Below are 24,203 nucleotides of genomic sequence, written 5' to 3'. Positions count from 1 at the left end.
AGACAAACATGACAACACCATTTTTTTTTTTTTTCTTTCTCAAGACAGGGTTTCTCTGAGTAGCCCTGGCTGTCCTGGAACTCACTCTGTAGACCAGGCTGGCCTGGAACTCAGAAATCTGCCTGCCTCTGCCTCCCAAGTGCTGGGATTAAAGGCGTGCGCCACCACTGCCCAGCGCCATTTGTCTTTGTTAACTTTTAACACTCTCCAGCCAGAATGAGCTGATTATGTTAGATTATGTTACTTACCTTCTCAAATGGCTTTCTTTCTCAGTCCCAGTAAATCCATAGTTCTCACTGTGGCCTTTACAGAACTCTGAAGTTACTTAGGTTTCTTCTCTGACTCCATCTTTTTACCTTTTCTCTGACCATATTTCTCCAGTGCTACCGATGTGTTCTCTAACTGTTGCATCTGAAACAGCATCCCTGTCTTCCACTCTCCTATTCCATTTTATGTCAGTTTTTTTCCCCACAGCATTTTATTTCTAACATACTACTGTTAATCTAACAAGTTTATTATGTTTCTTCAGTCTAATGCAACTTCCATGAGAACAGGTTTTGTCCTAGTTTTTTCTTTCTTATTACATTTACTTATATTGCAAGCGTATGTGCATGTGTACATACAACACATGAATGGAGTTCAGAGGACAGCTTGGGGAAGTGGGTTCTCTTATGGACGTTAGGGATCAGACTAAATCACCAGACTTTGTATCAAGTGCCTTTACCTGCTGAGTCATCTCACTGGCCCAAGGTTTGTCATTTTGTCAATGTTTTACTCCTAAAAATGTGAACAATGCATAGCATTGTAGTAGGTAAATGACAACTATTTCATGGATTCATATGCTTTCTGTTGTAACTATTAAAGCTAGTATTATAGTTTTTTAAAGTTTATTATAGGTTTTTAAAGTTGAATAATCCAACTCTTGAATAATTTGCTAAATTATTTAAATTCATGCATATAGACCATGTTCAAAGAGAGTCCACATTTTTTTTATGTGTGCACACATGTATGTGTTTCTTGAGTATCTGTTCACATGTGCATTTGGGTGCTTGCAGAGGCCAAAACTTGCAATTACAGCTGTTTGTGAACCACTTGACTGTTGGGATTCAAACTCTGGTCCTCAGGTCCTCATTATTGAACAGCAAGGGGGTTTTTTTTTTTGTTTGTTTGTTTGTTTGTTTGTCTTTTTTTTTTTCTCTGCTGTGCTACCTACCCCTCTAGCCCAGGAGTCCTTTTAAAAGGAAGAGTGGCAGTTTATGGCCTTAAATCTGTCATTTGTCAAAACATAGAAATCCAGGAAGTACTGAGCTAAAAGCAAACCTTTTTGTTTTTAAAACCTGTCTTTTTGTTTTTAAAAAAGTTCCTTTAGAAGCTGTGTTGGGCTGGGCAGTGGTAGCACACGCCTTTAGTGCCAGCCCTTGGGAGGTAGAGGCAGGTGGATTTCTGAGTTTGAGGCCAGCCTGGTCTACAGAGTGAGTTCTAGGACAGCCAGGGCTACACAGAGAAACCCTGTCTCAAAAAGTGTGTGTGTGTGTGTGTGTGTGTGTGTGTGTGTGTAACTGTGTTGGATGTATTTTTGGTAGTTTGGTAGGATAGATAGAACTGACTGGCATTATGGTGCTAGGTCTTGAAGGAGAGGCAGCACTAGTGCATATGGGAAGATGTGTGTGGAGGCTTTTAGCAGTAGTCAGGGGAGATGCAAAACATTGAATAGGTAATTGAAACAATAGATATAGGTGAAATTGCCCTGGGAGGGAATATAACTAGGAAGAAAAATAGAGATGATGCCTTAGAATGGAAACACAGTGGCCTTAAAAGGTTTACTGGAAGAATGTGAGCTCCCAGAGAACACTGTGAAGGTCAGAGAAGTTGAATGTGTTGTTACAGAAGCCACAAAGTGTCTCAAGGGGAGTGTAGTTAGTAAGGTCGAATGTGGGTGAATATTGGATAAGAATTACAGTTTTGTTAGATATAACAGTAAAACACATTGGCTTATTGAACAAGTAGGACCTAATTTTTTTTTTTAAATTGGTGTTTGTGTAATTGCTTGACTAGTTCTAAAAGTGCTGAAATCAGTTTAAGAAATTATTAACCCAGAGTATAGAAGACACCTAATGTTAATTAATAATTACTGCTAGCTAATCTGCTGTAGATATTTACCTTTTACTTGCAACAGCTTTGTAATATTAGATATATGCTTTACAGAAATGACTTGAGCCTTTAGAGCGATTAAATGATTTAAGTGTTAGAGTTTCTGCTGCATATCTATATGTAGGGTTATCTGATGTTGGCTTATAGATAGGCCTTACATCAGTTGTCCTTCCAACCTTTACATCATTGCTGTCCAGTAGACATTTCTGTGATGTAAATACCGTGTGTCTATCTCCCTTTCTGATAACAACAAGAAATCTGGCTGGTGTAATTGGGGAACTGGAGAGTGTGGTTACCTATGGTTGGTTACATGACTGAACCGTGGTGGTTATAGAATAGAAGTCATTGAGGATCTCCTAAACATGAAAAATCTTATAAAAACTAGAAGTGAAGGAGTTTGTGATTTAGTTCAGTGGTGGAACATTGTTTAACAGGTACAGGGATTCTATCTCTAATCCTCCCAAAAGGGAAAATGTTCACTTTAAAACAGTTTTTTTTTTTTGTTTGTTTGTTGTTTGTTTTTTTGCCATCCTAATGCTGTGACCTTTAATATAGTTTCTCATGTTGTGGTGACCCCAAACTATAAAATTGTTTTTGTTACTACTGTTATGAATTGTAATGTATGGTTTTTTTGGAGTTAGAAGTTTGCTGTAAGGGTCATGACCCAGAGGTTGAGAACCACTGCTCTAAACATGCGGCTTTGATTATATATGACTTTTAGGTGTTGTAAGTTTTGTAGGTTGCAAACTTTTGAAGAGTTGTAAGTCTAAGCATTTTTTAAAATCCCTAAGTATTTGATTCAGTTGTAGATGCAGTCTTAATAATTTTAAATGAGTATATTTCTGTTCTGTTGTTGTTTTTTCAACACAGGGTCTTACTGTGTAGCTCTGGTTATCCTGGAACTCACTATGTAGATCAGACTCAAACTCACAGAAATCCATCTGCCTCTGCCTCCCAAGTGCTGGGATTAATGGCATACAGTTCTGTTATGTAATTATAGTGTAAGTATCAAGGTCAAATAATTAATCTTGGTATAGTACCACTATCTAACCTCAGACCTCATAGTGTTGTCAATTTCCTTAGTAATTTTGTAACAAAGCATTCTGGTTTACATTTCATTCTAATGTTTCTTTAGACTGTTAACCTGGAAAAATCTTAAGGTCTTAGTAACTAATAGGAAGTATTCTGAGATTAAAGGCCCATTTGTTAATGAACTTGAAACTTATTTATCTTCACTTGTCCAGATTTGGTCAGTGAAAGAGTCCTTTAGTGAAGTTTCTGTTAGGCCTTTCTTTTCAGTTGCTTTGAATATGTTGAGAACTTAATTTTTGGGGAGTAGGTTGAGATGAGTGGGTGTTGAATGTGAGATAGAGAATAAGAGCAAAAAAAGTTGGGGATCTTGCATACCAGGAACTAGCTCCACAAGTTGTCTTTCCCCCCAACAGTGAGGTTAGACTTTTATTGTCTTTTATTTAGTACTTTTAGTGTTATTTAGTGTCTTTTATTTTAAAAGTATTTTATTGTATATGTTCTGAACTTTCAACTGTGAGCAAACAAAACTTAAGGACTTACCATATGGGAAAGGGTGTTGTGTTTGTGTTTAATACCAGGGGAAAGAATCCTCAGAAACATTCAAACAGTTCTTGCTTAATGCAATTCATTCACTCAGCATACAAATCTGAGAATCAAACTCAGGTTGCTTGTAAGGCAAGTACTTTGACAGTTCAGACATCTTATTGCTCATTGCAGCTGTTTTCAACCTGTGGGTCATGCTTCTTGGTGGGGGGTCATATATCAGATATCCTGCACATCAGATATTTTACATTACAATTTATAATAGCAAAGTTACAGTTGTGATGTAGTAATGAAGTAATTTTATGATTGGAGGGTTACCACAACATGAAGTGCATCAAAGGGTTCCAGCAGTGGTTGAGAACCAGTGCATTCATTAATGCAGTCTCTTAAAGACCGGTGGTGGTACTATTTGTATTGACTATTAGGTATAGGACAAAGCATGATTCTTAGATTATTAAATGGAGCTTAGTTTTAATCAGGATCTCTTACTGACATCCAGAAACTAGTACTCTTCATTATCTCTCTTTTTTTCTGGCCCAGACCTTCTGCCTTCTTAGCAAATTTGAATTAGCCTTGAAAATGTTTTTAAACAGTTTTTTTCTTTACTGTAAGTAGCAGTAGTTATCCCTTCTGAATTTCTTAGACACTCCTTACCTGTATCAAACATTTGTCTTTTTGTATGTCCAGTTTTGTTCATTTTTTATCTTATTTCTCTAACTATGTATATGAAAGGATACAATATCTTTTTTTACAATCAGTGAAACTTACATTAAATATTGTAGAAAAACAAAAGTAATTTTAACTTGACAATTGAAAGAGCTTTAATACATGTGCTAACATCTGTTTGAAATTCAGATCCTGTCCCAACTTTATCTCTTGCTAACATAACATCATAGAGAACTGCAGCTAACTTCCAAATATGTCTAGAACCAGACTTCCAAATGAAAACTGTTATTTCCAATATTGGATTGATTTCTAGATCAGTACATGATTGAGTCCAATAACTGGTCACATTTAAGAACAATACAAGCATCATTATAACTTCTCGTTTTGATTCTCTGTCCCACAAGGTCTAAAAACTTGAGGCAAGACAGCTTGTCTCATCAGGGATATAGGCAAGCAAAAGTAGGTCAGGAACATATGTCCAATACAGCTTCCCAGTCACCATTGTCAGGGCACTCAGCAAGCTCACAGGTCAACATCATTCTTTGTCCTGGCATCAGCATGTCTCACCCATCACTCTGGCCTCCACCATGCTCCTTCAGCATCCTGCAGAAAAAGCTTAAACATTCCCTCTTCCCCATATTAAATACTTGATTGGGATCATGCCTTCTGCCAGTGGATCCTTCCCTTTCACCTATGCATAAGTATGCCTAGTTGTAGAATACCATAGACACTCAGCAGAAAGTTCCTTGGCATTCCAATTTTTTTTAATTAATTTTTAAATTTATTGGATATTTTATTTACATTTCAGATGTTATCCCCTTTCCCCATTTCCCCCCCACCCAGGAACCCTCTATTTTATCTCCCCTCCTCCTGCTTCTATGAGGGTGTGCCTCCACCTACCCACCCACTCCCACCTCAGGTTACAATATTTTAATTTACATTGTCTTTATATTCCTATGTCAAGCCCCATAACACAGTAGTTATTCAACAGTATAAAATAAATGAAAACATTAAGACAACATGTACTTTTGAAAATTCCTAGAGCAATGTATCTTTCAAATTATATATGGTATTCTATTGTATTCCTGATAACCTGTAAGAAAACATTCTGTAATGCTAGTGCTCTATTGGAGAATAATTAATAATGATGTTATTAACTTAAAGAAAAATTGTAAGCTATCATTCACTTGAAAGCCTGATTATGAAAGAACTTTTTAGGTAGGGTGACTTCAGTGTAATACTGTATTTTTGTAGGAACAGTTAATTAGACAATAACATAAGAATGATATATATGAAACAGTAATTGTCTTTATTGCTTCAGAACTGCTACAAATGATAGGAGAGATGACTGAGCTCTTAAGGCCACAGGCTGCTTTTTCAGAGGACCTGGGTTCAATTCTCAGCACCCACATGTGAATCACAGCCAGCTATAACTCCAGTTCCAGGGGTGCTTGTGGGCACTAGGCATATGATAACACAGACTTGTTATGTGATATGATAACTAGGCATATGTGATAACACAGACTTAAACAAGACAAAACATCCATACATATTTTAAAAGTCTTAAACTGCCACAAAAGTCATAAAGTTGAAATTATTGGGGAAGCCAATATAAGTAAGCTTTAAAGTAAGTTTAAAATATATTTCATATTAACAACATAGCTATTCCAGCTTTCTTGATTATTTGTGTGGCATGTTTTTCCCTATTTTATAAAAAGAGACCTATACTTTTATGTTGGTACATAAGTCAGTTTCTGTGTGTGTGTGTGTGTGTGTGCGCGCGCGCGCGCGTGGGCATATATATGCCACAGCATGTATAGAGGTCAGAGGGCAATCTCTGATTTTGGTCTTCACTTTTTCCTGTGTTTGAGACAGATAGGGGAATGGGGAGATGAGAGGTGAAGGAGAAGGAACACCATGATGACATCTTCAGGGGTCATGGGTAGGAAAGAACACCAGGGAAACTGTTCAACATCTCTTATAGGGTGATAGAAATATTTTTAAACTTGAAGTGGAAACTTAAGGGTTCTTTGGAAAGTCATTTGTGTTGGGTGCTGTTTTGTTGGGGTAAACATGTGAAAGAGTGTTTTTCTGGGGCAGACACAGGAGAAAGGATGTTGTGCTAAAGTGAGCATGTGAAAGGACACGATGCTAACGACACACTTGTATTGGTTTGCCTTACATTGCATAGTTGAGCTCCATTTGTCAGGACTCCATAGAGAGGAACTCACCAAGAAACTTCTGGTGTTGTGCCTCGGCTCCTTGCTTCCGTGGACTCAAGCTTATTGGCAGAGTGATGTCAGCTGAGACAGATGCACATGCTAGGCATGTGGAGGACTTGTGATGGTTGGAGAGTATAAAAAGGACTTGATGGACAGTGATGGAGGTTGAGGTTGGCTTCTAGAGCTAGCTGTGCAATGCTTGTGGGTCTTGCATCTTTGCTGATCTTCACTTTGCTGAGAGAGGCACAGCTGAAAACTTCTGGCATTTCTCTGGGTCCCTCCTGCTGACTCGTGCTGAGGCTGAGGCCTAGCTATGTCTGCTAGGTAGTGACATGGCTGCTGATTTCTATTTGCTATCCCAACTCTACCAAACTGGATTTCGGCTGTATCTGTGAAGTGTTTGCAAATGGATCAAGCTGACTACATGCTAACCTGTGAACTGAACTGCTGATTTCCAGACAACACAGATGGGAGTTACTCCAAAAACCATTTCTAAACAGGTTCACTTGCCTGTATCCTTTCTTTTCTGCTACTTCTGGTGGGTGGTAGGCCACAAGGGAGATTAAAGCATTTAAGAGCCATCATTAAAATAAGTTTGGAAAAATTAAAGTTACACTTAATAGAGATATGTTCCTTTTTATTTTATATATTGCTGGGCTTGGAAATAATCTTATTTTTTAAGGTTACATACAAAATACTATGTTTTATCGTGGCACGTGTGGCATGTGTTTGTCTGTCTTATACCTTGTTCTCACTGATTACTCTTTGTAACATTTTTCTCTTACCTGGTTCCCTTTCTTCTATAGGTTTCCTTTTGTTTTCCTGTCACATCTTTTTTATTACCTTATTTCCTGCTTCCTTGAGATCTCCTTTCTCAGTAAATAAGAGATCTGCTTTTTCTGAAACCTGGCCAGTGTTTGTTATTTATTTCCAAAATGACATTTTGTTTTGATTGCCAAGGATAGCAGACACTTTCTCAAGCATTCATTGGTCACTTGGGTTTCTTTTAAGAACTGTCTTATTTATTATTTGTTTCTTGTCCCATTAGGTTGATTTGGATGTTTTGGTGTTTTAAACTTTGCAGTTTTTTTATGTATCCTGGATATAATCCACCATGTAGTTGGCCAAGATTTTCCCCTCTTTTCTGGAGGCTTTCTTTTTATTTCAGTGATTGTTTCATTTGCTGTGCAGACACTTCTTTCAGGTGACCCTGTTTACCAAATTTATTTCTAGTGCTGTTGGAGGCATTTTCAGAGCAATCCTGGCCCATGCCTGTGTTTTGACATATGTTTTCCTGAAGCACAGTGGTTCTCAACCTGTGGGTCACAACCCCATTGGGAGTCAGATGACCCTTTTACAGGGGTTGCATATCAGATATCTTGCATATTAGATACAAAGTAGCAACAAAAATAATTTTATGATTGAGTGTCACTGCAAGATGAGGAAACTATATTAAAGGGTTGCAGCATTAGGAAGGTTGAGACCCACTTGTATTAAGGTCCGTTTTGATTCTTTGATCCATTTTGAGATGATTTTGTAAAGGGTAAAAGATCTAGTTTTTTTTTTTTTTTTACACATGCAAAACTAGTTTTTTTAGTTTCATTGGTTGAAAAGGTTAACATAGCAAAGCCCCATCTCAATATAAAATACATATATATATATACATATATATATGAAAGGTACTTCTGATTTGTGGGGTATGGATTTCTGAACATTAAGGGACTATTTATTTAGGGTTTGCTTTGATACACCTTTAAGGTACTTGAATTAATATATGGGCTATTATTTTAACATAGATTTGTAGAATGTTGTGTGAATAATCCCATTATTTAGAATATTTTGTTCTAGAAATGAATTCATTCAGCTTTTACTATTCTCTCCTGTTCCTTTTGCTACTAACATATTTTATTGACATATCTTACAATGTCAACTATTACATATCACTTTTTACTGAAGGCTATAGGAGTCATAATGAATATAGCAGACTGTCTGACTAGTTAGAGATTCAATTTGAGAACCCCTTTTACAATTTGTAATATTGATAGTAAGATTACATTTAGTAGAGAATCTCAATATTTTGTGATTTCTAAAAACTTTATGATCTGTATTGGACTTTTCAAAAAATAAACTATTAGTATATTTTAGGATTACCCAAGTTGGTCTTGAACTTGTTATGTAACTGAGGGTAACCTGGAACTTAGATTTTTCTGCCTTTACCTCTCAAGTGCTAAGATTACAGGCATGCAGTACTGTGCATAGTATGTGGTTTTGGGAAGGGAACCCAGGGCTCCATGCATGCTAGGCAAGCACCCTACTAAAAAAAACTGTATCCCTAGTCAAGTATATAATTTATTCATTTTGTTAATTTATAAATGACTGAGCCAGGGCTAGGGGAGAGGAGAGGCTTAATGGATGCCAAGACCTTATTAGACTTGCAGCACACCTTCCAAACCAGAACATAAGACACCCCTCCCCCATTACCATCTTTCATCCCCCTCCCCCATGGCTTTTGTGAGCCCTGGATTGGTGGCCCTCTCACTTCATCCTGCCAGTGCTGGGATATTAGAGACATATTCCACCCAACTTGGTGCTTTTTTTTTTTAAATTAAAAATTTTTTTCTATGTCAAAGATATATTGCAAACTAAACTTTTCTCTTCCACTTTACTCCCTCTTTGTTCTCTCTGCATGCTAAGCAGGTACTAGAGTAGACCAACCACCTAACTTCATTGTAGCCCAGTACCTGGGATTTTATCATTATTGATTCAGTTTGTTCTGTTGTGGTTTGAGGGATGAAAATACTTGTACTATGCTGGAATTTGGTGGAAAAGGACTGTTTTGACTCAAGTTATTGTATTTTCAGAATATTTTTGAACTAAAAGGGTTTGAAGTCAACAAAATAAAACTAAGGGAATGGGATAAGAGACAGAATTAGCTATTATAATCATCATTGTATTAATTTAATATACGTATGTGAAATGGTGGTTTAATATAGGTACCTAAATGCTATAAAGAGTATTATTCTGAGTTGCTGGATATTTATTAGTTCATCTTCTGTTACTATAATGAAATACCTGAGCTGGGTACTTAATTAACAAAAAAAATTTACTTAGTTCACAGCTAGTTTTCTGTATCTTTGACATAGAAAAATGTTTTCAATAATAATAATAAAAAGCCAAGTTTGGTAGACCATGTCTATAATATCCCAGCATGGGGAGGCTGTTCAAAGACATGGTACTAACATCTGATCTGCTTTGTTAGTTACTTAATCTCATGTACAGTGGAGATGCCTTCTTGACAGTATCTATATATGACTAGTACTAATGTTTTAAGTGGTTGTTTTTTTTGTTTATGTAGTATGCAATATAATTATATCTGGGTTAGAATAATTATATTTTCTAGTATTGTCAGATACTATTGTCAAATGCTTATTTAAGAAATGTGAAATATTGATTTAAGGGCAATTTATTTAATCAGAAATAAAATACATTTAGTTTGAGATAACTAGGAAGAGGAATTCACCATAGCCTACAAAGAAGTGCAAGTCTTATTTACACTGTACAATAAGATGACTGTTTCTAAAACATTGTAGCAATGTGTATTAAATTGTAAGGGATTGCTACAAAGGTGATTATGTGTCAAGAGAACTTACAAAAATAACTTTGTTTAAAAAGAGAGTTGCAAGCAAAAGGAAATTATAACATAGTATAACAAAAGTTATATTTTATCATGCTTAGGGTGATATACAAGGCTCACACACTATATGCCTAACTGCAGTCCAAAGCCTGTCTCCCCAAAGCTGCTTACCTGTGCTATGTATCTTAATTGAAGATCAGGTCCAGGTCCAGTCTCGAACAGAAGTTTCTTATTTGAAGGTCAGGATCCTGGAGGAGACTGTCCGGCTGCAGGGCAGATCAAGGTGGCATCGTTCTAGAAGTGCAGAGCTGAGTGGTACTCTGGATTGTGTCTGGTTATCTTGAGTGAGTGATTTCACTGAGTTCTGATTATCAGGTGCAGCCTTGGGTGTAGTGGGAATCCTGACTAAGATATTTTTTTACATGTCTAAAAGACATTTTTACCATGGTCATTACCGAGAAAGACTAATTCTGGAATTAAAACTCAAAGATTTAAAAGTTGTTTGAAAAGAATAAAGTGCAATTCAGAAACATGTTGAACATTTTCTTTTTCCTCCTTACTGTAGATAAAGTCTATTCTCTTTCTTTATAATAATTGTATTTGATCATTTGTTTTCATTAATTTTAACCTTGAACTCTTGGATTTAGTTATAGTTTAAATATGTGTGTTCCTTCAGATTTCATGTTGAATCTTTTGTTCCTAGTGTAGTGAGGTGGACACTTGGGGAGGTTAGTCTGCGTGTGCTCTGCCCTTTGGATCGGTTTAGTCACTTCCTTTTAAGGGCAGTAGGGGCCTGACAAGCTGGGCCACTTTCCCCTCTGTCCATTAGGCATGTGAGGTCACTACAATAAAGCACCCTCTTAGAAAGCAGAGACCAGTCCTTCACTAACTAAAGCCTGTCAGTGCGGTACTGTGAAGAGTCGTCTCAGTTATTCATGGAGAACACAGTGTCAAGTATTTTGCAGCACAAATGAAATAAGACAGAGTTGTTTATTTTCTTTGCCTTTTTTTCTATTCTTTTGAAGGTTGGTGTAGTGGGAGGAATTGTTCAGTGTCCTGTTTTGGTTAGGAGAGAAGGATTTAACAACAGCAACAACAACAAAAATAATCAAATCTACACCTATACTTGTAACTAATTTTTCCCAAACTTATTTTAATGATAGTTCTAAAATGCTTTAACCTCCCTTGTAGCTCACCACCCACCAAAGGTAGTGGAAAAGAAACGATGGGGGTGGGGGAAGTGGACCTGTTCAGAAAGGTTCTTTGCAGCAGCTCCCATCTGTGTTGTCTGGAAATCAGCAGTTCAGTTCACAGGTCAGCAGTGGCAGCTCAGTCTACTCGCAAACACTTCATGGATACAACTTCAGTCTAGTTTGGTAAAGTCAGGAGAGCAAACATGAGTCAGCAGCAATGGTGCTACCTAGCCAAGACAGCCAGGCCTCAGCAGGAGTCAGCAGGACAGACCAGCAGGAACACCAGGAGAAGTTCTCAGCTGTGCCTATCTCAGCAAAGCAAAGATCAGCAAAGATCCGAGACCAACAAGAGTTACACAGCTAGTTGTACCAGCAAGCCAAGCTCTGTCTCCATTCTCTCCGTGGAGTCTGATTTATCCCCTTCAAACATCATCTACAGGTCTTGCTCACCAAGTGTCTTGCCTCAACACTGGAGTTGGACTTAGCAAAACTCCACTGAGTTTGTCTCAGCTGACAGTACTCTGCCAATTGGCCTGAGTCTACCACCAGAAGCTTTTTGGCGCCTTTCTCTCTGTGGAGTCCTGACAAATGGAGCTCAACTACACAATGTAAGGCGCAATACATGGGTGTCATTAACAAAGAATACTTCATCACATGTCCTTTCATGTACTTGCTTTAGCAGAACATCCTCTTTCCCATGTCTGCTTCAGTAAAACATTCCTTCACAAGTCTGCCTTAGCCTTTCACCTGTGTCTGCTTCAGGAAACCACTCCTCCACTGGTTTGCTCCAGCAAAACACCGTCCAACACAACAAAGAACCCTTAAGTTTCCACTTAATATACTGCTATTCATAATTCCTTCTTTGAGTTCTTTTGCTTGCCAGATGTGAGGGTATACTGCTCCTGATTTGTGTTTTGTGGGCCTGTAGGTTGTATGTGTGGGTGTAGTGTAGTTGTGCTGTGTGTGGTGTTTGGTTAGGAAATAAGCTTGTAACATCTCAATGGTCTTTTTGTTTGTTTTTAATAGACATAAGGCTTAATCTGCTAACTGTAAATTCTTTTCTATACATATAGTTTTTCTCTTCAGGTAATATAATAAGCATTATGGAATTACTGATTTAAAAAAATACAATTTAAGGCTTTTAGATTTGATTGTCATTTAGGTGATGGTAACAAAAAAATGAAATTATGGCATTTTCAGGAAAAATGGATGGAACTAGAAGTCATGTTAACTGAGAAAAGCCAGGTTCAGGCAAGTGTCACGTTTTCATTTATCTGTGTTTAGAAAAGGTGGTGGTGGGGGGAGCAGATATAAAGCCAGAAGGAGACTATTAGAGAGATCATAGGGGTTAGTGGGAAGATCCAGGGCAGAATGGAGGAGGATGGATATGATCATGATCATGGTTTTAAATAGGCATATAGGAATATACCACATCAAAACTTGGTGTTTCATACAAGTAATATATGCTAAGAAAAAGAGAACCTCAGTGCATGTGTTACTACAAGAAACAATTGAAAAAAAAAGGATATAAGCTATGATTCTAACCAGATAATGTTCTCGAAAGGGCAGAACTCTGGGGACAGCTAAGATGATGAATAGTTGTCAGGGATTTGGTATAAGAAAGCAGGAATAGGCAGAACACAGATGGGTTGTAGGACATTGAAGCTATTTAGACACAGCAGCTGTAAATGGTTACTAGAAGTCTTATATTTGTCAAAACACTCGGAGTGTACAACACCCAGAGTGTACGCTATAGAAACTATGGACTTTGATAATACTCTGTGAAACTTACAAGGTTCATTGATTGGGACAAATACACTGTCTGGTTGTGGGCAGTGGGCTGTGAGAGGCAGCTGGGTGCCTGGTCAAGTAGGCCTTGAACCCCAGAGACACTCCAGGGATGGTAAGCCTTGCTCCTAGTTCCTTTCACATAGCTACAGCCCCTCCCACAGAGAGGTTTGTGGCCATAAGTCAGTAGCACAGGTAGAGGGTGTCACTACAGGCCACAGAGCCTCAAGACAGATCTCCATATTCATGAGATTAGGCCAGAAGGTGTAGCCAATTAAGCATTCCTTCCCAGACCCTCTTTCTTGCAAAAGGTATTTAACCTCAGACCTGCTCTGAGAATGTGGGATATAGCTTCATCCATTTTCTGCCATGATAATAAAGATCTTAAGACCTGGACTACCTCTCTTCTTTGGGGCCCTCTGTGGGGAACTGTGGAGAAGGTCTTCAACTACTGAGCCATAGTTTAATCTCCTGCTGATGACTTCCAACGTTTCCAGCCACCCAGCCACGGAGGCCACCAACTCAAGCAAGCAAACTGAGCCAGCCGTGACCCAGCCAAGCAACTCACCATGACCAGGAGTCTCATCTCTCCTCAGGCACAGCTGGAGCTTTACCTTCCTCACCCTGCTTCGGCTGCGGGTCGATCCAGCCCGTATGCCCCCGTATACCCCCGTATACCCCCAGTGTCTCCGTCTTTCCGCGGCTTCTCGCCAGCGCCTGGGAGCCCAAGGGCTGAGAACCAGTCGGTTCTGGCCGCCTTGGCCCGTTGACACCCAAACCAAGAGCTCTGGTCCCTGTGGGACCTCAGACTATGTTCACTCCACCCACGAAAGGGAGCCCTGCGGCTTCTCACAGCCCAATATCCGCCTGGTGCAGCGTGGAGTGAACACAGTCAAATTCCCGTGTCTCTGCTTCCTTGAGCAGTTGCCCCAGCCCCTTGGGCCAACAGATCCGGGACACACAACCCACAGGACCCACGCCCACATGCGTATGCCACAGCCCAGCATCTGGTGTGGGATGATGATAGCAGGGGAGGTTGAATGTGGTTAGAGATGTCACATGGGCATTTTCTGTGAACCTCTCCATATTTTGTTGTTTCTTGAATATTTTAAGTTCTACATATAACCTCATAATTATTTACCAAATAATTTCATTTGAAGTTGATCTCTTTTCCATAGCCTTAGGTCTGTGTTGTGGAATTTATCATTTAACTTGCTAATTAATAATTAATAAAGCTTCTTATATTAGTTACATACTTTTCTTGTTTTTGTTAAAAAAAAAATCTGAGAAGAAGCAATTGAAGGAAGGGGTTATTTTGCCTTAGAATTCAAAGGGATAATATGATCATGGTGGGGAAGGTTAAGTGGCAGGAAAAATCTGAGAAGAAGCAATTGAAGGAAGGGGTTATTTTGCCTTAGAATTCAAAGGGATAATATGATCATGGTGGGGAAGGTTAAGGAGGCCAGCTGCTCACATTGATTCCACAGTCAGGAGGCAGGAATCAGCGCATCCTCTTTTATGTAATTCAGAGCATGCTACTGCACGCATTTATTTAGGGTGATCTTCCCACTTTAAGCTAATCTAGATAATCCTTGTCAGACATACCTAGAGATTTGTTTCCAAGGTGATTCTAGGTCTTGTCAATTAGGCAACTCTTTGTTTCTTGATGTGTAAGTACTATGAAAGAGTACTGGATTATTGAGGAGAGGAGGTGGCTTAATCAAATAAAGGCATGGCAGCAAGCTAGCTACCTGAATTTAATCCCCAGAACCCATCTACTTGTTCTCTGCCAGCTGCGTGAACTGTGATGCTCACCCCTCCACACACATGATAATAATAGATAAATAAATTTTAATAAGAGACTGAGATGTCTACAAACTGGTTTGGTTCATTCTTTATAGTTTTTTATGGTTCAAAACTTTAAAAAATTCATATGATCAGGAGAGGGCAAGCATAAACATTCTCTTATGATTTATCCTATAGGAAACTCCTTCACAAGGAGAGATGAAGAAGAAATCTGTACATCATCAGAATGTGGGTGATCAGGAGTCTGAAGATATGGAAGGTAACTGGGTATAAAGCTTATTTGGAAATCAATTAGTGTCATTAGACTTTAAAATTAAGGATTCTACAATTTTGTCATTTTTTTTTAATATCCTGAAACAAATGACATAAGAATTAAGAATTGCACACTTTTTCTTCTCATGTTTTCATTGAGCATTTTTACTTGAATTGCTAATTTTTTTGTTTTATTTTTTGTTGTTGGAATTTCTGGGTTAGTTGTGTGTGTTCCTGTGTAGGTATGTAGGTGTGTGTGTATATGTGTGTGGGGGGGGGCACATGCGTACATGTGCATGTATGTATGTGGAGGCCAGAGGACAAGCTTGGTTGGGTGTTTGGGGTGTTGTTCCTCAGGCACCATTCACTTCTTTTTGTTTTTGAGACAAGGTCTCTTACTGGCTGGGAATTTCCAAGTTGGCTGGCTAGCAAGCCTCAGCAGTTGGCCTGTCTCTGTCTCCTCAGCCCAGGAATCACATGTGTGCACTACTTAGCTAGCCTTTACATGTGTTTTCTGGGAATTAGCAAGCCCATTATTGACTGATCATTCTTCCTTTTTAAAATTATAATAGTGTTAATATTTTCTTCTCCCTGTAAGGTTAATGGTTTTTATTTGCTCATTTTATTTATATGGGTATTTTACCTCCACTGTGTGTCTGTGTGCCATGTGTGTATCTAATATTAGTTTGTATTTGTTAAGTTTAATCTGAAACCCTAAATGCCTAATTCAGGTATTCTTTATAGAATTTGTATTTCCTTCATTCCAAACTCATACTGGAACCATGTGAGCTCTATTTGAGTGTTTTGGCTTAATACTGATCTCTTAGATTAATGTGTCCCCCTAGCTGGGAAGGTTCCAGGTTGTATTGAATTACAGTTCTTATTGCTTGCTTACACGATTTTGTGTAAGTTGATTACTGTTAGGAATTTAAGTTGGTACAGAGACACATTTGGCATATCTATTCCTGTGTTATGAATATACATATTGACCCTGCATTGCTCCTGTTGTTGGTTTTTTGAAACAGGGTTTCTCTGTGTAGCCTTGGCTGTCCTGGAACTTGCTCTGTAGAGGCTGGTCTCGCCTGCCTCTGCCATCCAAGTGCTGGAATTAGGGCATGCACCACCACCACCTGTAGATAAACTTTGTGAAATGTGAGATAATTATGTTGTGACATTAGCTCATTGACAGAGTATTTATTGCCTAACATGTGGAACTCTAGGTTCTATCCTCAGCCTTTGTTGTCATAGCCAATGGCTGAAAACACATGAATATCCATCAATAAGTTGTTTTAAGAAGCAGATATGGAAGAATGTATATTTGGGTTTATCCTGGCTTGTTGGCTCACCCCTGTGCTCCTAGTACCTGGGAGGCTGAGATAGAAATATCCTGAGTTTAAAGCCAACCTACTTAATAGAGAAACAAAATAATTCTTTGAGATTCTCTTTTTATCCCTGGCTGTCCTGGAATGCACTCTGTAGAACAAGCTGGTCTTGAACTGAGACATCTACCTGCCTCTGCCTCCCAAATGCTGGTATTAAAGGAGTGCACCATTACCACCTGGCTGAGAAACCTTGTTTTAACTGAGGGGAGGTCAATGCTTTTCTATGCATTCAAAAATAATGGTGTAACAAAAGAAACTTAAGTTATTGTTGGATATTGTAGAAGTAAATGGGTATATGGCTAGGTTTGTCACTATAGTCATTTCTACTTAAAAATTTTGAACCAGGTAAATAACATTTAAAATTAAATCATGCTCCATGTGTGTCCTCCTTCCCTACTGAAATATATAAAAATTTGATTGAGAATGTAGCTAAGTGGTAGGGCATGTGTGTAGTATATACAAGGTCTGGGTTCCTAGACTCTCACTACACACTCACACACATATACACACACCACCTATCCACACATACAGCACATATACAAAGACACAGACAGATACACAGATCACCCACATACTATCCACACACACACACAGCACACACACAGACACACAGAGTACACGAATAGTAAATGCTGGTGCTGTTGAAATAAAAAGTGTGTTTGTCATTTGACATCCAAGATCTAGTTGCAAAGAAGCAGGGCTGGCCCTTTGAGGGCGTAGGCAGCGATATTGCTTAAGCATAAATCATTGGTTTTGGGGCCTTTGAAAACATGACTGTCATTTTTTTTTGCAGGTGAAGAAAACAGAAATAATGCTGATACCTCTGGCTTACTGTACAGTGAAGCAGACAGATGTCCAATATGTCTTAGTTGCCTTTTAGGGAAAGAAGTTGGTTTTCCAGAAAGTTGTAATCATGTCTTCTGTATGGCCTGTATTCTTAAATGGGCAGAGGTAAGTCTGAGAATGAGCATTAACCATAGGTAATACATTTCTGCATTTAATTTCCTATTATTTTATTTCACTTATTCTTACTGCCTTTTATAAATTATTTCATACTAAGTTCTTTCTCTTCTGCTTTAATCAGATTTTCGTTTGAGTTCTATCTGCATATTTTCTTCCAGTTGTTTTTTTTACTCAGTCTTTTTATCCTTTTATAGTTAATTTTAATTTATACTTTGAAGAAAACCTTATAGAAGAGCAGGCCAAACAGTCTTTTGACCCTTACAGGATATTATCTGCTTGCTACTAATAACATCCCTGTCTGCTTTTTATATAAATGTTTTTCAGAGCATTTTCACACAGGTTATTTGATTTCTTTCTGTCAACCTCTGGGATAATCACAATAGTGTTTTTTCACTTTAAAGTTTAGGGATCTTTAGTGTAAACTAATTTCAGAGTCTGAGTTAGAGATTTTACTTAAGATTTTTTATAAAAATAATTAAGAAGCTATTTGGGCTTTGACTATATTATAGTGAGTTAATTTGGACCAAATAAATAGAAGTATATATTAACCTTAAGCCCTGTTATTATAAATTATAAAATCAAGCATTTACTGCTTTTTATATTATGTTTTCTGATTTACTATTTTGTCAGTGTATATAAATTAGTAAAGAGTTAGGTGTATCTCAGAGTTATTTTTTTCTTGTATTTATATTATGTTTCTTAATATTGTTGAAAGAACTAACTTTGTATATAGTGAATGCTGTCTTTATGGTTAACTTTGGTAAGAGATTTGTTATGCTTGTTGAATTAATAAGAGTACAAGAAGAAACATAATTTAGATTAAAAACCTAATTAATCTTTAACAAAAAGAGACTAAGGATAGGTGAAAATGTATTTTGAGAAAAATATTGTGAGTTTGGGCAGAATACTGTTTGTAAATCTCCATATGTAACTGTAGTACAGATTAATGCCATTTTGTCTTTCATTCAACTATAGATCTAGTGCATCTGTGATATGTATGTATAATATATCATGTGTCAAACCCTGTTTCTGCATGAGTTGGAGGTTTTGGTCTTTTCCTGATTGTATTCAGTGACTACATAATTATGAACTTCAAACAAAATAAGATGTGTGTGTGTATTTTTTTTAAAGACAATTATAATGTGTAGACATTCTTCTTCCTTACCACCTCAAGGGTATTTTTCAACATGAGCTTTATCATGATGTAAATGAAACAGGTTTCTTTGGTGTACATCTTTGAGAAGTAATTGCTAGATTATAGACTGTACATATTTAATGCATAAACAGTTGTAAACTTAACTATATTTTAGCTCATTTATTTTAAATTTGAAAATACCTGGCAGTATATATAAAAGTCAACACATTTTTTTTACATACACTGTATTCCTTGTTTTTTGTTACTTTATAAGAAATACTTGTGTGTGTGTGTGTGTGTGAGAGAGAGAGAGAGAGAGAGAGAGACAGAGAGAGACAGACAGACAGAGACAGACAGACAGACAGACAGACACACACACACACACACTATGACTATGTGCCTACAAAGACCAGCAGAGGATGTCTGAGCCCTTAGAGTTGGAATTACAGGCTCTTATGCGCTGCCAACATGGGTGCTGGGAACCAAACTTGAATCCTCTCCAAGAGAGCAGTACAGGTTTCTAATTGCTCAGCCATCTCTCCAACCCCTAATGTTCTTTTGAAAATAAATAATTTATTGAAGTAAAATTGTTTTGCTTTTCAAAAGCAAGTTCTGTGTACTATTGTTTGTACTGCTGTCTTAAGTTGTGATTACAGGGTAATGTGGAGTCATTGTTCAATGAAGTAATTAACCTTGAAAGGGGAGAAGAGAGAATATTTGGAACTATTTCATTGTTTCTAGTGGAGATAGTAGCCATCAGTAAGTCATTAAGTCGTCAGCTTTCAACATACGGATTATGACAGAAGTCATCAAAGACCACCTGAAAACACAGATATTTACATTATGATTCGTAACATTAGCAAAATTTGAGCTATAAAGAAGCAGTGAAAATAATTCTCATGTCACCACAAGATGAGAAATGAACTAGATTAAAGGGTTGCAACATTAGGAAGGTTGACAACCTTTGCATTAAGTTGACCAGTAGCAATGGGACACTCATATTGTTCATTATAAATCATGAATAAATGTATGCTTACAGAGTTACTTAGGTTTCTCAGTTTTCATTCAGTCTTGTTGTGATAATAGCTAGATGGTTTAGAGTATATAAATGCTTTGGAAAATAGAGTCAGATGTCAATGTCTTTTTTTTTTTTTTTCATTGTCATCATTAGAAGAATTGCTCTCCTTCTTTTCACCTCCTGTTAAAGAGGTGTGCAGTTTCAGATTCAGTACTAGAAATAATTGTGTATATGTAGAGACTCTTGGCAGGTTATAGTCAACATTCTTTCATTTAATCCACTATTTTAATGTTTATTTGATGTACAAAATAAGGGCTCTGAATTCTAGTAGTAATTCCAGATATTTCAAGAGTAGCCTAAAGTTAAAATAAATTTAAGACTACAGTTTAAAAGTTTACTGATACCCATTTCTAGGAGTGTAGGGATCAAAGAGAGATTTTACTTGTAAATCTATATAATAAGAAAAAGTATAGACTGAATTCTGGATCATTTTTCTAGATTTTTTTGTCTTTCAGAGATTTAGCTCTGCTGCAATTTGTACTTGAGGTTCACTAAAGTATGATTAAAAAAGGATGTCAAGCACAGCCTCTCCTTGCCTTCTTATTTTAGTCATTGAAGAAATTTTATCACAAGAAACTGGTGTTTCAAAGGTTTGAATGCACTTTAGTCTGGTGACTTTATATTGCACACACTCCTGAAAATTTTCATGTCCCCAAAGTACCTATTCCTCAAATAAAAATTAGTTTGAATTTCTCCATGCTCTAAGGTCTTGTTTCTGTAGTTTTTTTTTTTTTTTTTTTTTTAAACAAATAAGCAAATTTGAAGTGTTAAAGTAAATGACCATCTGGTCTCTAGATATGTCATAGAATCCACTTTACTTAGGAAAAAGCTTTCAGCATGATATTCTGTATACCAATGTTGGCGGCTCCAGAACCTAATGTCCCACCATAAGTACACTAGAACACATTGAGTCTCTTATAACGGTCGTCAGTTACAAGATTCATAGGTGGCTAGCTTCTTAGCTTAAAAGTATGGCCAGAATATATAGAGTTCTGAAAAGCCAGTATGGTGCTGTACACCTGCAATCTCGATACATATGAAGCTGAGACAGGAGGATTTTAGAAGGTAGGCAGCTTGGGCTACATAGCCAGTACCAGGCTAGCTAGGTCTGTGTACCAGGATTCTGCCTGAAATAAAAGAGGAATGGGGAATAGAAGAAAGACATAGGATATTTAACAAAAATGTAATTGGCAGGAATGCCCTGTTGACAATTTTATTAAGCCATTACTATTGGAGCTAAGAATCTTGAAATTGAGAAGGCCTTTCTTTCTTTGTACTGCTAAGTATACTAGAGGCAGTGTGCTAACGTTCACCACACTAAGGGATTTCTTTATCTCACACAGTGCACTTCTGAGCTAGAAATATGGCTCAGTAATTATGAACATTGGCCATTGTTGCAGAGAACCTGGTTCACTTCCCAGCATCCACACGGTGGCTCACAATAGTCTATAATTCCAGATCCATGGGATCTGACAGCGTTTTTAGACTTCTGGGACTCCTGCACTGACATGATGCACAGATATACTCTTATGTACATGTGTCTGAAGGCTAGAAAAGTCTGATGCATCAATAGAAATAGGACACCTTGTCATATTTATGATCCTCTACAGGCAAAATATCCCACCTGTATGTACTGAATATGAGAATAGTTTTATTTTTTACCTTGGCACAGTCACCAGAAGCTAGTTAAAAGTTTGGTGTTTAGAGAGTTATGACTTGAGAATTTAGAAGCATTCCATGTTTAAAGGATCTAATAGTTGTTACTATATTTTTGGTGCTGAGGATTAAGCTAAGACCTCAAGTGTTGAATATGCTGAGCACATGCTCAGATGTGCTGCATTACAGGGCATGCACTGTTTATGCTGTGCAGAACTACTACAGTCTTGTACTGAGGTCCTTCACTTTATTTTTTTAAACATTTATTTATTATGTACAATATCCTGCTTGCATGCATACCTGCATGCCAGAAGAGGCTCTAGATCTCATTACAGATGGTTGTGAGGCACTGTGTGGTTGCTGGGAATTGAAATCAGGACCTCTGGAAGAGCAGTCAGTGCACTCAATCTCTGAACCATCTCTCCAGCCCCGATTCTTCTTGCATACTTCTTTTAAAGTATTTTCAGCACTTAAAAAATGTAATTTGTTTCTCTACATAAAGTGATCGACCTTCCTTTATACCTATGGAATGCTGACAGCTTCAGCCTGAGAATGAGATGTTAATGAAGTCAGACTGGACAGTTAGCAAAGGCAGTCTCCTGAGAAGAGAAATGAAGATGTTCACAAGGTGACCTAGAGCTCCTGAAGGGCAGTGTTGAGTACAGGCAGGTGCAGGTATGTTTTTACATGGATTAAACAGCAAAGGTCAAAATCTCAGAGCAGTTGACATTTGTTATCTAAAGAATATAAGAATACTTGAGAGGATCTTTAACATTTTTTTCACCCATCAGGTAAATTAAAATACACACACACACACACACACACACACACACACACACACACACACACACACACACACACGTACGTTTCTATATAGGCCAGTAGTAAATGTCAGAATATTTAAAATTATTTATACAGGTAATTTCCTGAATTTTCTGTTTGTATAGTAAGAAAAAAGCCTTAATCATTAGATGTCAGAAGACATTAAGAGAACATGTAAGTCTACCCTAGTGTTACAGTATATTTTGGGAAATATGAAAACATTCCTTTTGAGTGGGTATACTGAATATATTCTTAGTGTTAGTTTTATCACTGACAGCTGTTAATGTTATGGATATGCTTTTGAAAGCTGCTGTAAAGAACCACATGTGCATTAACAAAGGCTGTTTGGAATGAATGTTTAGAAGTGGTAGGGAACATGTAGCTTGTTTCCAGGCAAGCCCTTTGGAGAGTCATGGCTAGCTGTGTTGGAACTATAACTGAGGAAGGGATAATGGTCAACAGTTTTAAAGTAAGCACCGACCTCCAATGGTTTGCATCCCTAAATAATCTTTGATTTTGAGCTCTAAGTTTGTGCATAATATGCTTTATTTCTTAGTGGTAGAGATAGGTGGTGTAGATCCCCGTGAATAGGAACACTTACCTGTAAGCATAGGTGTTGAAACACTTCCTTTAACACTTGCTTCTCTCTCTCTAGGAGGGGCTTTCTGTAGGCAGCCTTTGTGATTGAGGATAGAGCAGCATCAGGAAGCAAGAAATATTAGAAACCAAGAATCCTGAATTCTCAAATAAGGAAGGTTTCCTGTTCTTATATTTAAATATGAGTTTGTCTGAACTGGGAATTTACAACGCTTCAGAATACTAGGGTATGTTTTACTGAAATCATTAGGAAAGTTTTTTTCTATCAAATTTTTCTCCTTACATAACAGTAACAGTAGTACAGAGCACTTGCTGTAAGGTATTTGCTCTGTTTTTAATATACATTATACGTACAACAGCGAGCAAGTTCTGTTAACTTTGTAGTTGTATCATAAAGTTGAATGGTGTTCTTAGATACTTTGATTATGGAACTAATAGATATCTTTAAATCTTAAAAATAACTTAAGTCACATTACTTAAAGTCACATTAAACAGGTGAATAATGATATTTTTGTGTATAAGTAATCAAAATGATGAACATTAAAAATAAAAAAGTTTGATAGTCTTTAAAGCTAAACTCATTTAAAATATTAAATTTTCTCTACATTAGCTTTAAGTAGGAGCTCTTAAAACTTTGCAGCTTAAAAATTCAGTCAGTATTTCTAGCCAAACAAACTTTATTTTGGGATTGTCTCACTATCTGCTAAATGTAGGGATGAGAATCCCCTGTAAATGCCTTAAAATAGCCAATCTAAGCCATTTCAAAACAAAACAAAGCAAAAAAAAAAAAAAAAAAAAAAAAAAAAAAAGAAAATCACATTTGTAAAGTTTTCTGCATGATGTGTGTATTGATGTTTGTACATATTAATGAACTTTGATGCATAAAGGGTACATTAAGGAAAATTGTATTTCTTAATTTTAAAAACATGTTTTGATTTTTCCATTGACTTCTGTAATTACTTTATACTATGAAAATAGAGAATAATGGGTTTCTGTTTCCTCTTTGATATATTCTTCTACAATATATGTTTTTAAAATTACATATGGGCAGCATTGTTTCTTAGCACCAGTGAAGGCATTTTATCTACTTCTCTGGGTTTATTTCTTTATTTAAACTTTTCATACCCGGAGAAGAAAATGTAATTTTAGGATATTTCTTTTTTTCTACTTGGTAAGATTGGTTGGGTTAAAGTAAATTAGATTATTTTCTAATGTTAATTCAGTCATCGTTATGAGGGTTGTTAAGTGTATCTAGATTATAATACTTAGAGTTTCTCATTACT

The 24,203-nt window shown here is 37.1% G+C and overlaps 1 protein-coding gene across 3 annotated transcripts in view; it reads left to right on the top strand.

The window, feature by feature from the left end:
• Scaf11 (SR-related CTD associated factor 11) overlaps nt 1-24,203 on the top strand; it is a 51,585-nt gene that overhangs the window by 3,200 nt on the left and 24,182 nt on the right. For 2 of the 3 annotated variants that reach the window (XM_034516291.2, XM_034516290.2), the window contains exons 2-3: nt 15,213-15,294; nt 17,463-17,620. In XM_034516291.2, coding sequence (XP_034372182.1) covers nt 15,234-15,294; nt 17,463-17,620 — 219 coding nt within the window. In that variant the 5' untranslated portion in view covers nt 15,213-15,233. Of the gene's footprint in view, nt 1-15,212; nt 15,295-17,462; nt 17,621-23,006; nt 23,148-24,203 lie in introns of those variants that run through there. The other variant, XM_076911954.1, reaches the window with a different exon arrangement.

Source organism: Arvicanthis niloticus, chromosome 13 (genome assembly GCF_011762505.2).
Source record: "Arvicanthis niloticus isolate mArvNil1 chromosome 13, mArvNil1.pat.X, whole genome shotgun sequence".
Classification (NCBI taxonomy): Eukaryota; Metazoa; Chordata; class Mammalia; order Rodentia; family Muridae; genus Arvicanthis; species Arvicanthis niloticus.
This window is presented reverse-complemented; position numbering and strand designations above follow the sequence as displayed.